The 17,130-nt window shown below is 40.0% G+C and overlaps 1 protein-coding gene across 1 annotated transcript in view; it reads left to right on the top strand.

The window, feature by feature from the left end:
* lamc3 (laminin, gamma 3) overlaps nucleotides 1–17,130 on the top strand; it is a 265,101-nt gene that overhangs the window by 246,569 nt on the left and 1,402 nt on the right. The window contains exons 20-27 of the mRNA XM_061733782.1: nucleotides 3,630–3,706; nucleotides 4,031–4,165; nucleotides 9,688–9,907; nucleotides 10,416–10,562; nucleotides 11,076–11,178; nucleotides 11,491–11,693; nucleotides 13,660–13,800; nucleotides 16,622–16,721. Coding sequence (XP_061589766.1) covers nucleotides 3,630–3,706; nucleotides 4,031–4,165; nucleotides 9,688–9,907; nucleotides 10,416–10,562; nucleotides 11,076–11,178; nucleotides 11,491–11,693; nucleotides 13,660–13,800; nucleotides 16,622–16,721 — 1,126 coding nt within the window. The remainder of the gene's footprint in view (nucleotides 1–3,629; nucleotides 3,707–4,030; nucleotides 4,166–9,687; nucleotides 9,908–10,415; nucleotides 10,563–11,075; nucleotides 11,179–11,490; nucleotides 11,694–13,659; nucleotides 13,801–16,621; nucleotides 16,722–17,130) is intronic.

The following is a 17,130-nucleotide window of genomic DNA, read 5'->3' as shown; positions in this document are numbered from 1 at the left end:
TAATCCTTTCTTAGTGTCAAATCACAGTGATGTCAGGGGTTTCTAAGGCCTGCATGGCACTCCAAAACACTGGATACAGCTGTATCAGATATATTCAAAGCTTAATCAGGCTGACTGGAAGGGAGCAAACCATCACACAATCAATATATCAAGGTCTCTCAGCCGAAAGAAAAGCAAGTTCATCAGTTTTTCAAATAAAAAACTTAAGATACCAAAGGTCCTGTGAAAAACACTGTCTGTCAGGATTCTTTGAGGGCAAGTAAAGGTTTCTAAAGCCCTTCAAGAGAAACAGGATCCAATGCGTGGTAAGACATGTGAGGAATTTATAGTGACTGAAAAATTGTCTCAGCGATTCCTACTCAGAGATACGTGAGATCAAACCGAAGACACAAAGCATTGAATGTCATCCACCATCACCTGAATCAGCCCTGATAAACTTTAAAAGGGGCACACCATACTGGGAATTTGCTTATTTGTCGTCAAGCCCCAGAGTCTGATATGTGCATGATCAACTCTCTCAACTCTCTCTGTGCATCAGTCTGACAAAGCTTGGCATGGTCATTGGAGAGTATTGCTACACAAGTGAAGAAAATAGCCTCCAAAAATCTTTTTATTATTATTCTATATAATATTTACCAAATGTGACTTGTGCATTTAACTAATGCAGAAATAATTATGTAAAATGAGATGCAATGCTTATAAACAAGGAACTAGTGTCACTGCCAGTAAATACCAGCACTGCCAAAGTGCTGGTATTACTTGCATCAGGAGCGTGACTAGTGGCCAGCAGCTAACGTGATTGCTAACTAAACTATGCAGCAAGTTTTATGCAACATATTAATATTGGAACCCAGAGATTACCGCAGTAGTCCAGCTAAGTAGCCACACGACAAATGTAGGGGAATGTAGACTAACTCTATCAAAGAGTGTCATTCAGCCATCTAATTTGATCGACTTGAAGGCTGTATTGTTTAAGAAATCTGATCAGTGGTGGTCTAATTTTAATATTCAGAGCAAATATGATGCCTCCCGATTTCTTCTTTTGTTGTGTTGACATTCCCATCTGGTGCTGAATTTCGGTTGGATTTCTGTGAAACGCTACATTACAAGCTACATCATTACATCTCCTTATCTGTTATCACAACTCGTGTTTGCTAATTTAGAATTTTGTTCAAAAGTGCTGCTGCAGGTAATCACTGTGCCCACTTAGTGGTGCTATACCACGCTAAGCCAGCGGAGGCTCGGTCGGACTGGGTTATTGGATTTGCCAAAAAACAGTATTTAAATAAAACTCCATGAACCAACTAAATAAGGTAAAATATTGGCTTATCCCTTTAAGGAGGCATTTAAATCCCCATAAAAGCTAAGTATTGCTATGAGAAGTTTTTGGGAACACTGTCAAATCATCAGGAAAAATTGCCCCAAAGAGCCCACACATTGCAAGTTCATGCTTTAATCGGAGCAAAAATGGGGAAAACCAGACAACAATATACAATTTCCTTTGTAGTTTTTTGTACGTTGGTTTACATTAGCCTGTTAAACTGATCATATGTAAAAAAAATAAAAATAAAAAAAAAAATAAAAAAAAAAACACTCTTCATTGCTCTTCATGTTATTTGCAACACAATTTACTTTTCTCTTTATTATGGGAATGTGTAGATTACTGCATTCACTACTACTTTTTAGTATGCATCTACAAAGATTCCCTTGAGCACGCCAACATCACCATCCTCCTCCATCTGAGTGGGAAAAAATATTAAAAACAAAACATCATTTCATGGATGTTAAATTGACATCATGCTCCCAAATGGAAGGTTTTCCATTGCATTTGCATGAAGCACACAGGACTCATGGATACTCGCACCATGTCATTTAGGTTTGTGATGATAAGTGAGCTTCTTTTGCCAATGTACAGTATATATATATATGTGTCTTTCTGATTGTGAGCACGTAGACATATTGTATCATCGTACTCCTTATCACTTCAGTAAGCCTGAAGCAGCTGTATTTTGATTCCAAATTAATAAACATCCTCCTACACTGAAGACGGAGCACAGGAGTGCTCCATCTTCAGTGTTTATTATTGATTCAGCTTGGACATTGTATTTGTATTTTCAACAGTAAATGTCACTCAGGGAAGGAATCTACACTGAACTGTGTGCATATTACATTTCTGAGGACAAAACTTCAGAGGATAGCTACAGTCAGGTCCTGAAGTATTTGGATGATGACAGTCTTGTGATTTTTCCCTTTATACACCACCACAATGGATTTCATATAAAACAATAAAGATGTGATCAAAATGTAGACTTGCAGCTTTAATTTAAGAGGTCACACAAAAACATGAAGATGTGGACCATTCCCGACCTCTTAAAGCTGCAGTCGGCATAGAAAATTGGAACGTTATGTTACTACGGAAACTCGAGGCCTAAGGGAAAAGATACCTGAGAGTGAATAAATAATGGAACAAATGTAGTAAAGTAAAGTTTTATAGCACTATCTGTAATAAATGGCATGCTACATAACTAGCTTTCAATATTTACCTACACTTTAGTTGGGGTGTTGTCCTAAAGCGTTTACACGGCGTGTACATCAGGGCCAGAGAGCTTGCCTGATAACTGCACAATGATGTTGACGTTGCAATCAGATTACTTCACTAGATGAGACCATAGCAACATATACACTTAATGTTCAAACAACATTTAAATAAATAAATGCAACCCAAGTGAGCTTCCCAGTATAGTAAAACTAATCTTAGCATTGGCTTAGATCGCAATCTTTGTCTTTTACAATGTGTAGGCATAACTGTACACCATATTGCTCTTTTTGGCTTGGTTCGACCTTCTGCTTATTTTGGTTACATGTGTAAGCAGTAACTGCCAAAGAAGAAATCAGCAACTTTTCCTGCAGTCTTTGCTTCTCTGCCGTTTCAATAAAACTCTTACAACCACTTCACATCTAGTTTTTGACAGAGTGCGGCAATCTGTGCTTGACATTTGGCAAACACGCCCCCTGGCTGCAATTGGAGAAGCTGGAGAGGGAGCAGCGGAAACTTGTAAACCGCTTTGCAAGCTGCAGGTGGTGCCAAAAGAGGGGATTTGTTTCTCAAATTACCTAGTCTATGTAATATTATCAGAAAATAGTGGGAATTTCAGCAAATATGACTAAAATAAACTTACCAACCGCAACTTCAACTCTTTTTCAATCAATTCTCCAAAGACATTTGTGCCCGCAAAAATGGAGCTACTTTGTTTAAAATGGTTCAAATGCATGAATTGTTAAATGCTATATTTTTGTAAATCAAATCTGAAGGTCTGGTCACATCTTTATTGTTTTATTTCAAATCAATTGTGGTGGTGTATAAAGGCAAAATTAAACAATCAGTCATTGACCAGATACTTCTCGGCCTGTGCATTCAGGATTACTTACAACAGAGAGCTTCCTTTTGGAAAAGTTGTCATTTGCCAGCAAATCCAGCAAACCAACAACATATGTTCTCTGAATTTCAGTCGGATCATTTTAATTTATGTGATTTAGTTCAAGCTTTCAAAATAGCCTGAACACTCCACCAGGCCAAGTTTCAATTACTCAGACCTGCTCAGTTGCTTCCCTCTCTTACATTCTTACAGATCATTCCTTTTGAAGCAACGTCAGCACCAAACAAATGGAACATTATGGTCAATGACTCACAGGTGCTACTGAAAAGGTAAGTCAGGTCAATAGGCTTTTACCTGTCAATTAAGAGCATAGATTGTGTCAGTGAATCTGTAGATCTCTGCTGGGCCTCCTGTTTTTGGCTTGTCACTTACAATGTGGTTAGACAATTGTGAATCAATGCTCCCGGCTACTGGGAGTACGCAGCTCTATTATGTAGTAGTTCTACAAGCCCGGCCTAGACATCCTGCAAAGGGGAGGCATCAGTGCTGAAATCTATTTCACTTCTCCTCGGGCAGGTGTAGAGGCTATTATTCTGTGTTACGTGCTTTTTCTCCTCTTTTCACCTTGTCTACCTTCTTTCTTCCGCTTGCAGTCACAGTGAAATGGCGGACCTCATTGAGGCCGTGGCCAGCAGGGCGGCACGGGCCTCAAACCAGACTTACAGCCTCCTGATGGATCTACTGCAAGACAACTCCACAGAGGAGTACATCAGGAACCTAACAGAGCAGTGAGCAGAAAAAATGAACCCATATACACACACCCATGAAGACAAACACACTAAGAATACTTATGTGAACACTTAAGTCACAAGCTGTATGACTCTGTTGTTTATTATGCTTTGCAGTATATTTCTAACAAAATGCACCTATTTGTGTATTAAAAGTTAAGGTCCTCATCCTTGCTGCCGCATTTTAAAGCAGGCTAGAGGAGTAAGACGTTTAGCCACAAGGGGATAGCTTCTCTCACTGTAAGCCTATTGCTTTCTTGGATTTGCAGCACTCTCGCTGCTTCTCCTAGCGTGTGATTGCTCTGAGGATTATCCTGAATGCCAGACAGAATGATGCAAAAAGCCCACCGATGGCCCGAGCAAGAACAGGAAACAAGGAGCTCAAAACTGATTAACCCCTTCAACGGCATTCAGCTTGATTCATATTTATATTTGGAGCGCTGGTGCACGCGAGTGCGAGTATGTGTTTCTTTTACTTTAGAGGGTGCAAAGTAAGGATTTTATGCACAGATGGGCAACATTAAATTGCTTTTCTCACACATAGCTCTCCATGTGTCGGTACTTAAACAGATCAGGAGCTTTTTATGGGGAAGAAGGAATTCAGTCAGAAAAATATTCATACTGGAATTCATTACAAGGCCATATCAAGCCTTTACAATGATAAACACATATTGATATTTTTTTTGATCAATCTCTGTTATACAGAGCCACTACTGGTACAAACGGGGCTCGGAGCAACATTGTGTAAAGTAAAAAAATCAATTAATAAGAATGAAACATGTAGAAGTCAGTGCAGGTAATTTTTAAAATACTTTCCTTTGAAAATTAAGTCTGAATTTAATACACTCAAAGTATAAATAAGTATACAAATATATGTGGCATAATAGAGATGTGTGAACCCCCACCCTGTCGGTGGACTTGGGAGACCTGAATCACCGACTCAAACCGATCAAATCCTAAGATTTAGGCTAAGGCACATTGTAGGCAGAAACAATCAAAATTAAAGCTGCAAGCAGCGCTGAACGGGCCCTCGCACTCATGGCCACCGTCCCCCATAAGCATATCAGACATGACACCACCCACAACTATCTATGTCAAACCATTCAAAAGTTATAGCAGAAAATAGGGGCAACCAATCAGAAGAAGGGACGGGGCTAATTCAGGGAAATGAAGGTCAAGGACTCAATACAGAGTCCGATGACACGACCCACATGTCTTTATCACAACCCGTTCAAAAGTTATGGAAGAGAAAAGTTTTCCAGGGGGCGCTGTAGAGCAATTAGGCCACGCCCAATAATGCAAACCATGAAATATCAAATTTATCACCAGGCCTGGCTTGCATGCAAAATTTGGTGACTTTTGGTGAAACTATCAAATATGGACCAATCAGATGAAGGAGGGGCGCACTTTTTGGCGTCTAACGTCGCCACGGTAACGCTTTTGAAAGAGAAAAGTAATGCGCGTAGTTGCAGGATGGACACTAACATTTGGATGTATAACACATCTGGGTGTACATTACGGTTCGGGCCGTATTAACTGCCGAAGGAATGTCATAAATTGCGCCAAAATTACGCGATTAATTCAAAATGTTCAAAATGGCCGACTTCCTGTTGGGTTTCGGCCATGGCGCCAAGAGACTTTTCTTTAAGTTGCGACATGATACAGGTGTGTACCGATTTTCGTGCATGTACGTCAAACCGTATTGTGGGGCTTGAGGCACAAAGTTTTCTAGGGGGCGCTGTTGAGCCATTTTGCCACGCCCATTAATGCAAACTAGGGCTGCATGATTAATCGTTAAAAAATCGCGATCTCGATTCATGCTTGAACGCGATCTCATTTCCAAATGACGATTTAAAAAAAAAAAAAAAAAAAAAAAAATTTTAAGGACTAGGCCTTTTTTTAGGCCTTTTTTTTAAGGACTAGGCTTATGTTCTAGGTTGTTGTAGTCCTGTCATGGTCAACTATCATGTTGTCATGTTTGTTATATTTTGTTAATGATTGTGGATTACATTTGGAGAAACATCTACATTTCTCATCACCTGACACATATTGCACATAAATATTGTTAAAATTGTTATTGTTAAAATTATTTAAAGACAAGAGAGATGTTTATTGTTTTTATGTTCAATGTCAGCTGTTACAGCAAAAAGCAGCCAGAGGAATAATTTGTTGCCTCAGAACTACAGGATCTGTTACAAGTCCCCTTTCTGAAAGGGTGTTCAACTCAGGGAGGAACAAATATTGTTCAAAATTGTTATTATTGTTTAAATTATTCAAAGGTTTGTGTAAAGAAGACAAGAAATGTTTATTGTTATTATATTTTTGTTCAGCTGTTGCAAAGTTAAAGTAATAAGTGCAAAAAATTTTATATTGGAAAAAAATCGTGAGAGAATCGTGATCTCAATTCTAAGCAAAAAAATCGTGATTCTCATTTTGTCCAGAATCGTGCAGCCCTAATGCAAACCATGAAATATAAAATTTTTCACCAGGCCTGGCTTACGTGCAAAATTTGGTTACTTTTGGGGCACGTTTAGGGGGGCAAAAAGGCCCTCATTTCGTCAGAAAAATGCAAATTAAAAAAAAAACAAGAAAAATAAAAAATACCTACAGATACAATAGGGCCTTCGCCTTCGTTAGTGCTCGGGCCCTAATTATCTTTTTTTTTTTGCATGTATATGATCTTCTTTTGGCTGCCCGAATAGCTCAAGAGACAAGAAATCCATTTTTTTTTAATTAAAAAATTGGATATGCATCAGATTTTTTTCCAATGCAACTTCAATTTGAACTGTCACGTCATCTCATCCGTTGTTGACTTCACTGCTGATGTCACGATTCTGACTTTTTAAGATGAAATCTGCTTCAGTGAAGCTTCCACTCCTGGTACCATCCGTCCACACGTGTCCCTGTACCGATATTGAAACCATCGCTCCACACGTGGCCAAAACATGATGTTCTCCTTTTCCTCAAGTTTCCTTTCATTTTTTTATTCCTAAACAAATGTCAAAAACAAATATTTCATGCTGCTGCATCTTTTCTTTGCGCATCTCTGTTCGTACTGATGTACTGCGTTTGACGTCACATGGTCTTAAGGCTGGATTATGGTTCTGCGCTACACCAACGCAGAGCCTACGCCGCTGCCGTGACGCCGTCGTGAACCCTTCGGACTTCTCCGTCACTCCATTTCGCCGCTGCAATACCCCCCGCGACCGCTAGGAGGGTGCAATCTTTTCCTGAATGGTTTATCCGACTTTTCCAGTCACAGTGAAATCAAAGAGATAAGTACAACTATTGTGCAAAAAACCAAAACGAAATAAAAAAAAATCACACATACACGAAGAAAAGAGCGCTGAAAGTTCACGACTGCTTCATGAACCGGAACCGGAAATGCGTTGCTACCAAGCAAACCAATCACAGCCCTCTCGGTCTGCGACCTCTTGACGCGTAGTTACAATTTGTGGGAGGTGCGCGTCAGGCACGGCGTGGCGTGCGCCGTAGGCTCGGCGTCGATTTGTTGCAGAACCATAATCCAGCCATTACTGGGCATCTGAGCCACTTCAAAACACAAGCCTGTTCACAAAAAAGTCTGATATAAGAAACATTTGAAATACTAAGTGTGAACTACCACAAAAAAACTTGAATGTTACATACATACGTTTTTGAATTCTTCTCAACGTCACATCCTGTAAGTCACAACTTACAAAAACGGACCTCAGCTTTTAGCTTTCTGCTTAAGCTGTTAGCCAGACCTTTGTTGAATGAAAAAGTGAAGTCAGAATTGTGTTAAAGTCTTTACAATCCAAAAAGTTTTGCTTTGAACAACCAGAATTCGTTAGCAAACTAGGGCTGCAACTAACGACTATTTTAATAGTCGACTAGTCACCGACTATTGAAACGATTAGTCGACTAATCGGATAATTAGTAATTTTTTTTTAAATTTAGTATGAGGTTGCATTAATTATGTAGCAAATGATAATAAACAAGAAAGATGGCACTAGAGCCCTGTTATAGCGGGACTGTTTTCTTCATCCTGCTCCCGCTGAATTTCTGACCATTACCGCCCGCAACGTGTGTGTTACACTCCCGTCCCTCCCGCAAAACTCATGAATTCATGCCCGCACGGCGCACAATAGAGATGCATTGATTTAGTGTCTTCTCCCGTCCCGCAAGAGAAAAGTCCAGACAAATCTATCTGATTTAATGTTAACATGATCATTGTGGAGCTTGATGAATAATTGACGGTTCATAAGCACCTAACTGAAAGTTAGACGCAAATCCATCAATTGTCATCAGTGCACAAGCCTTTTTTCGCCTTTCGCGCTGCATCAATTATGTGATTGAGGTTATAACGAGAGTAGGCTGTGAGTGGCTCAAATAATACTAATAAATAACATAAAATAAACAAAGTTTAGAATGAAACGAATTAATTTAACAAATGAATCGCTTGGCCATTACATATCCGTGGAGGGAGAGAATGCTCTTCACCGACTGCGGTCCCGTGCGCCTCTCTTCCCAAATGCGCCACAGACACTAAACACAGTTTCTCCAAATATCTGACTTAATTTAATACTTTGTCAGGCATAACGTTAAAGCTTTCTTTTAAAGCCAAAATACGCTTAATATCTTACCAAGGCGAGTCCGTTTCGTTCAGCACTCCGACGTGCTTTCTCTTCAAACGCATTACCGACGTGCTCCGGTGAAAAGCAACGTGGCTTTGCAAACCTTGCAAGTCATCTTTTTATTCACCGTATAAAATGCTCCCAAACTTTTGAAGTTTTATTACCCGCAGCTGCACTGAGACGCAGTCGTGCATGCGCGACTCGGCAGAGATTGTATTGAAGTGAGACGCCTCACTCCATTGGAAAAACACGTCTGGCGACAATTGTCGACAATGGAATTCATTGTCGACAATTTTGATTATCGAGTTTTTCATTGAAAAACTTGAACCCATTTGTCGTAAAAGGCACAAAACTAGTTAAAACTACAATTCCAGCAATTTTGTACTCACACACGTTTTACATTGTAAAAATGAATGTTCAGTCGACACAAAGAACCCGAGTTCATTCATTGCACACTGTTCCTTTTCTCTTTTTTTATAAATCTCTTGTTGAGACAAAACAGATTGGATATCGTTACAACAGTGCTGGTGATAAAATGACAATTTAAAATCTACTGCTCTGTGCCTCAAACCTTTCATTAATTTATCATGCTTTCTTTGCATGATGTCAATGTCATTTTACAGCTCTTTACTGGAACTAGCTGTATCCCATTGTTCCAGGACTAACATTCATGTCAGTATGGAACAATGGGATCCTTTCAGGGTGTGTATAAGCCAAAATACAACAGTAAGAAGCAAATGTGTATGACATGAATGACTGTGCAGCTTAACATCTGGTGACAGTATCTGAACAATAACAGATCAAATGCATACAATACATCCCAATGTTACCCAGCATGTTTTTTTTAAAGTTGAGTTTTGTTTTACTACGTTTTTCCTTTCTTCCTCCTTACTACTTTGTTGTCAGAATAACACACATGCAGCAGCAGAAGAAGAACCTGACAGCACAGCTTAATCATACTGCATCTGAACAGCTGGCCCTGGAGGAAGAAGACGTTGGTTTCAAAATTTCCCTGGGTAACATCACATCATCCTTACATCAGCTGGCTCTGACGGATGCCGGAACACCATCAGATGCCGACCGAACGCAGTTCAACCAAACACATCCAACCAACTACACAACAGAGGTCAGCAGAGGCAGCCTGTGAAAATAATTTAAGCACTGAAATGGTTGTCGGAGCTGTGCACATCACTGTACATCTGGCACAAACTTGGACGCATTGAAGAACCACTTCACTACCTCAGGATTGTGTTGATGTCTCCCTTAAAAACAATTAATTCCACAATATAACTAAGCAACAGAGGCAACTTCAACTTGGCTGGTTGGTGGAGGCAAACAACCACCAGGCAACAACTCAAGTTTTCCTCTTGATTCAACATTTGGCAAGCAGAGAGGGACACTGAGTAGACGCAGGGGAGACAATTCTGGCTGAGTCTGCAGCTCAGGGGGGGTATCTGTTGTTCTGGGTGGGGATTGATGAACCCATCCAGTATCTCTGAGCAGACAAAACAGTTGGAAATTACTCTTTTATTGGCTGATGCGTGCTCTGTGAAGGCCCACATGTGTATTTTAGAGACAGCGAAATGAAAGTACAATTAAATTTCTACTTCTGCGCTTTGCCATTTCTCGTTTAGTGGGGTGGAAACCTGCTAAAACGCGCGGACGAGATCAACCAGCAAATTGAGACCAAAGACAACGTCATCGGTGAGGTCAGAGAGGAGATGGAGCATGTAATACACATGGTCAGTAAGAACTTGGAGAAAGTGGATGACGTCAGAAAGGTAACTAATCCGAATAACGAATCTTTATTAAATGTACCCTTTAAATCCATGTAGAGGTTAATAGGCAATAAGCAGCAACTTACTGGTAAAAAGGACAGTTTTTCTTTGTTTAGCTTGATCACCAGCCTACCAGAGATTTCAGATTTTGGTCAAATTTAGTCACAAACTGCTCGAGGATTCCTTTTAAGTGCACACTGACGCTCACACACATGCTTTATACCCGAAAAGCTTTCAGGGAATCAATAAAAACAGCTGCTGAGTGCAGTTCCTTGTCTAGAGATTGAATAAAATCAAATAATACTTTAAAAGTTGACTTAATTGTGCCATGCATTTTGCAAGGACACATAAGATTCCCATTACAGGATACAGATATCCAGCAAAGCAGAGTAGTCGTTTTTCGTGATGCCTTAACTGCACACAGCATCTTAGAACTTATGAGCTTTTGAAAAGCATTGTTCCATGCCTCGAATACATCTTTCTCCACTGACGCCATTTCTCATCGTCTGTATGAAGCTGCAAGCTCAACCTCACGAGGCAAAGGTTGTGGCTTTGTCATCCGTGGTGATGGGGAAAGGGGTGGAATCAGAAGCCATCGCCCTGCACAGACAACTGGAAAGTGAGCCTTTTATCTATCAGTCTTACTTTATTGTTTTAGGTGAATGTTCTGCAATTATTCAACCCAAATTGAAATGTCAAGTACGGAGATTAAAAAAGTCACAAGAGCTGCAGAGTTTAGTATTACTATAATAAATTTGTCATCACCATTATAATAGCTTTACCCGCTTGTCATGTACTGGATGCCATAGCAGCCTGTGTAGAAAATGTATGAGAGGGGCTGTTTTGAGAATTTTTGCAGCATAAACTTCATGTTACACGACATGAATCTTAAGCAGTCGATTTCATCTTGATCTGACTTTTTCTGACGAAGGAATGGTGGACGAGTGGCCCCGCCAGCAGGCCCAGACCAAGGGTGCGATCAAGAAAGTGAGACCCCTGGAGGAAAAGGTCCTAGCTGACGTCAGGAAGAGAGTTTCGCAGATTAAGACGATGCTACAACCAGCTGTTGAAAACTCCAGCCTCTCCACCAACACCACAAAAGAGGCAGCGCAAAAGGCGCATGATGTAGCAAAGGTACACAAAACTTTCATATGGATGGTTATCATCTTTTATCTCCCTTGAATCGTAATGACTTCTAATCTCTTATTGCTGTGAGTTAATCTCGTTAGTTTGTCTTCACATGTGCATTCATAGACCATTAAAGAACTGTACAACCCCCCGTGATGTCACTTATAGGTGACTTTGAAGCACCTTTTACCTCATTCTGTGCGACACCATGTTGGCAAAATGCAGCCCTGAAAGCTGGCTGAAGCACATCCAACTTGTTCAGTTACCGCAAATTAGTCATTTTGGCTTGGCTGGCTTAGATTCCAAGCAATGATACTAATAAATGTTAGTTTAGAGTCATTCTGATCAAATCTATCCAAACATCTTCGTTTCAAATGTTGCTACTGAAACAGTAGCCAGCGGAGCAATTTTCACCTCTGATAAATTCAGAAATTTTCCCAAGTTCACTAACTGGACCAATAGTCAATGATATCTGAAACAAGTGCTGCCAGAGCTGAAACCAGGGCTAGTGAAGTTCACTGAACCCGCCGTCAATCGGCCTGCCGCTGGAAAACGCAGGCCAGTGGGGAGGCGACCTACAGCTTCGAGTGAACCCCCATTAGTTTTCATTTCACCTTTTTAAGCACTTATTTCAGATGCCATTGACTATTGGTTGATTACTATTGGTTAGTTAACTTGGGAAGATTTCTGAAATTATCTGAGGTGAAAATTACTCCGCTGGAAGACCCAACTGCTGCAACAGGAAGAACCACTGATCTAAGGGAAATCCACCTGGTGTCCTCAGGTTAGCACTTGCCAGCAACCTTATAATGGGAGCAAAGATAGCTGCTTCAGGCCATTTTCCTGATCCTCAAACCCTTCCAGACCATCCTAGAATTAGTTAACAGTACAGCAAAACATATTATCTTTAGAGTTAAAACAAAAAAAAAATGTTGTCGCTCTAGATTTTTATTTATAGCTCAGATGACAGGTCAAAACAGAGCTAAGGGCTCAGTGGCTACGTGAAGACAGCTCAACAACCTTTGGTCATAGGATTATGCCTGCAATATAAATGTGTTGCCTTATGTAGTTTTACTTGCTGAGAAGCAAAGAAAAATGTGTCCCCCTGTACTGCTGTAGTCAATGGGAAGTCTAGCTATGGAGACCAAACCAATTTCTTTTAACCAGGCCCTGAAACTTGAACATCTTAACATGGTGCTCAAGTAACTGTCTTTTGGAGTCAGTCCCTAGTGGTAACTCAGTGAACTGTGGTTGTTCTTAACTAAGCGGATGTGGTTCAAATCAAATCACGATTTGATTTGGATGTGGTTCCTTGGTAATATCAACTGCTTATTGCAGCTACTGATAACCAGCGTTATCACTGAGGCATCAATGCATAGAGTTTAAGGCGAAGGCTGCCCCATACACAGATGTAAACACTGTGTTCGAGCTTTTACAAGAGGAATCAGATGAAATCCTTGAAATATGATTGAAATCCTTGGAGACCTTCGAGACCCTGTGGCCTAGAGAGCACAGCACACAACTGAGCCGTAGATACACAACTATAAAACTGTTAACCTCCATTCACAGCTCATTCATCTGTGTTATGAGATCACAAGGAGGAGGATTAAATCAATACATTAGACCTCAAAAGGGAACACATCATCCCTGATAATCACATTCATCATGTAAGAAAGCAGCTTTATTCCATCATCATTTCAACTAGTTTGCACAACAAATGCCACAGCCTGCAGCCTCCAGTTGTAGTAATTTTCCAATAAAATAGATTAATAAGAAACGAGCAGAATAGGCAGCATTATCATTGTTAACATGTTGAAGCGTTCGGATCCACTGCACATCAAAGAAATATGTGTTAGCTTCGCAGTCAGCTCTTGTTTGGTATATAACCACTATTTATTTATTTATCTATCTATCTGGTCTGTAGTCTGTTCAACTTTCCATGCATGTTTTATTCCTCCCTCTTTGTACGCAGGAATCAAAAGGCATTCTTGTCCAGGCCAAACATGCCAGGACTGCATCTGCTCACCTCAGCAGACACATCGACACTGCGTTACAGAAGCTGTCTGATCAAGAGACGTTAATAGAGGATGCTAAGTCCCGGATCAACTCAGAGGTATGTAATTAGTAAGCTTGTGGGTCCAAAATGAATTGGCAGATTTTATTTTTGAAAATAAATATCTGTCCTTAAGATTTTTTTTCTGTCAAACTTAATATGCAAAAGTAAAGCCATTTGACTCTATACATTTGCATGATCAGGGGAATATGTTTGGGAAAAAAAACTGAAACTGTGATTTTTATAAACTTGTATTTTCAAAGTAAAAGCTTTCAAAGTTTTGACCTTAGATACTTGCAAAGTTGTAAGAAAACTCCTAAAATTTAACTTCACATTTGCTAATACAAAATTTTGACCTTTTGGATTATTTATTAAATAAAAGAAAAAAATTGCAAGAAAAATACGAGAAATTGCTCCTCTATAAACTTCACGTATAAACTAAATAATGATGACTTTATAAGCTTGAAAATTCATGAAAAATTTCATTTTAGCAATGTACACATTTGAGATGAGATGAGATATACTTTATTGTCCCCGAGGGGAAATTTGTTTTGGGCAAAGGTGCCAAAGTGCATACAGCGTCTTTTTAAAACATGAGACAAACGATCAACAACAGCATTTCGGCAGTTCACAGTTCATCATTGTAAAAATTCAAGTACTATCAAAAGATCAACAATAAAACCCCAGTTATAATCATCACACAAGAGTACTATCAAAAGATCAACAATCAAAATCCAAGTAGTAAATCATCGTACAAAAGTACAGTAGTGCAAAACACACAGATAAAAAAGTACAGTACTAGGGACTGCCCCTATGCACCCCCCGCTCCATGCCCCCCCACTTGGTAGGAAGGGTGAGGGGTTGGGAGGGGGTAAGAGTGAGGAGGGAGGGGGATTAGGTAGGGGTTGGGCAGTGGGGGAACATGGAGCTGAGGGAACACAGGCACAACTCCCAACACAGCATACAAAAAGGCCCTTTTTTTTGTTCAAAAGGGAAATTGAAGTAGGTAGGAAGGACATTTTATAACGATTATACCTGCAGCGGCTCGCTCTGTAGCGCCTAGCCGAGGGTAGCAGCTCATAGTCGGGATATAAAATATGTGAATTTGAGACAAAACTGTTTCGGATCACAACATAAACAGCGTATATCTGAGTGAAGACTCTTTTTATTTCTCCCCAAATACCTTTAAAGCGGCACTATGTAACTTTTCCACCTTAATATCATATTTCCAGAGTCATTGTGATGGTACATCAACTTACAACAGGTTTAATGAACCTCTGTCATGGTCTGAGGGGTCTGTATCACCTTCACTGGCACTATGTAACTTTGAGGTGCATGGTAGGAACCCTTCCACACTAAAAAACGACAGATTTTTACGGCTTTGACTGCTTTACGGCATACGTCACTTCCCCCTCGTTCCCGATTCGTAGTCGAGACGAAAGCTGGGCGGGGAGCGAAGCAGAGGCTGGTATCATGGCCGAAGCAGCAAAAAAAACGAAGAAAATAAAAGTTTTCGGAGGAGGCGAAAGAAAGAAAGCGGGAGAGTAACAAGCTAAATGGCCGGACAAAAAAAAAAAAAAAAAAAAATGCCCGGACAAGAATAAACATTGGCCCAGCATTCACTCGCTGGCGTGAGCTGAAAGACGAGGAGGGATGTCCGAGCGATGGGGATTTATGGGGATAAAAAAAAGAGACGGAATTGTTATGATACAAATGTAAATGTAGAGTTCTATGTTCAATAAGAATCAAAATTAGAATGTTTTCACATACAGGGGATTCGTCTTGGGTACTAGTATTTTTCCTGAGAACTGTAAAATTGTGCAGGGCTGATCTGCAAAATATAAGGAATGGGCATTCAGTTATTCACAGGTTATAAAGTATTTTTTTTATTTTGTCAGTAAGTATGTTGGACTACTAATTTATGACGAAGTCCCTCTAAAAAACCTGACAGGAAAAAGGTGCAGAGCGTATGAGTTTGTAGGGCGCATTATCTCGCTGAAACAACTTAATAAAACCAAGTTGAACTTAGTGTTTTTCAACACCGTCATATTATATTGTTTAGCCAAAAATAGATACATTACCTTTTGCTTTCCATCCTGCAAACGACAGCTGAAAACAGAAAATTTGTTTTGAAAGTCCGTCCCGTCTTCTCTCATCAAAACAAATGCACGCGACAGGGACAGGATCTTTCCGGCAGTACACGCTGGTGCTCATGGGAAATGTAGTGTTCTTTCTGGTAAAGCACTACCGATTTTGTCCAAAGGAGCCGCCAAACTCAACAAAAGCTGAAAGTTACATTGTGCTGCTTTAATTGAGAATTACTTCTTAGCCCACGAAACCCGATGGATGGATGGATGGATGGATGGATGGATGGATGGATGGATGGATGGATGGATGCTTTAAAAACTGCAGACGGGAATTTATTTCATAAATGACCCTTGTGGGACAAGCTGAATTGAGAAATTCTCTTGAATAACAGCTAAAACATGTTTTAGTACCAAAAAGAAGTTCTGCTTTTTAAGATCTTATGACCTGATGACTGAGAGACGACACAGACATATAGTAGAAAAGCACCAAAAAAAACCTGATCACACACTCTCTGCACGGTCTGCTGATGCAGATGGATGATGACACTTTTTGCAATAGTGTTTTAAGCAGTGTGAGCTCGAAATACCTTCTCTCTCATCTGATTTTCAGCCTTTCTGTCACAGCAACTTTACAAACTAACTTTTTCCGAAAAATATTAAGTAACCATTTAGTGAAAAATTCTACCTCTGAGTTGCTCTTGAACACACACATCAGACAAGGCTGCAAAATCTATGCATATTGATCTGTCCCTCCTCCGCCCGGCATAAAAGCGTGTTGTTTCTTCCGTGCCCAGCCCGGGGTGTCCCTGACAAGCATAAAGACGGACGTGGAGGCAGCCAAGCTCCAGCTGGAGGCCTACTCTGAAGCACTAACTGAACTAATGAACAAGATTGGTAAGTCATTCTCTGGATGACTGTCAGTGTAGCTACTCTTTGGTCTTGCCAGTCTATAAAAGCCATTAATCTTCGTTTTACCTTAAATGTCAGATCACTAAAGAGTTCTGGGCTTCTTAACGCCTCATTTAACAAGGAAATATTTCCCAGATTCTCATCAAGACAGTAAAACAAGAATAACTGCTGTTCACAAAGCCAAGTGAAGAAAGATTCAAGTGCATTGTAATAAGTCAGCTATTCATGTCCTATTAATTGAATGGCTAATTTAATGTAAAATTTGTGAATCAACTAGAAAGGCAAGGATTTGGTGCTTTGAAGTAACTGCATTAATATGCCTGAGAGGATAATGACCAAATTACTGTAATTAGGTTATCATGAAGGCTGACGTGCTATTTGAATCACTAATGCA

This window comes from Cololabis saira, chromosome 11, assembly GCF_033807715.1.
Source record: "Cololabis saira isolate AMF1-May2022 chromosome 11, fColSai1.1, whole genome shotgun sequence".
In the NCBI taxonomy this organism is placed as follows: domain Eukaryota; kingdom Metazoa; phylum Chordata; class Actinopteri; order Beloniformes; family Belonidae; genus Cololabis; species Cololabis saira.
The sequence above is the reverse complement of the archived record's forward strand: the minus strand, read 5'-3'. Positions and strand labels throughout refer to the sequence as shown.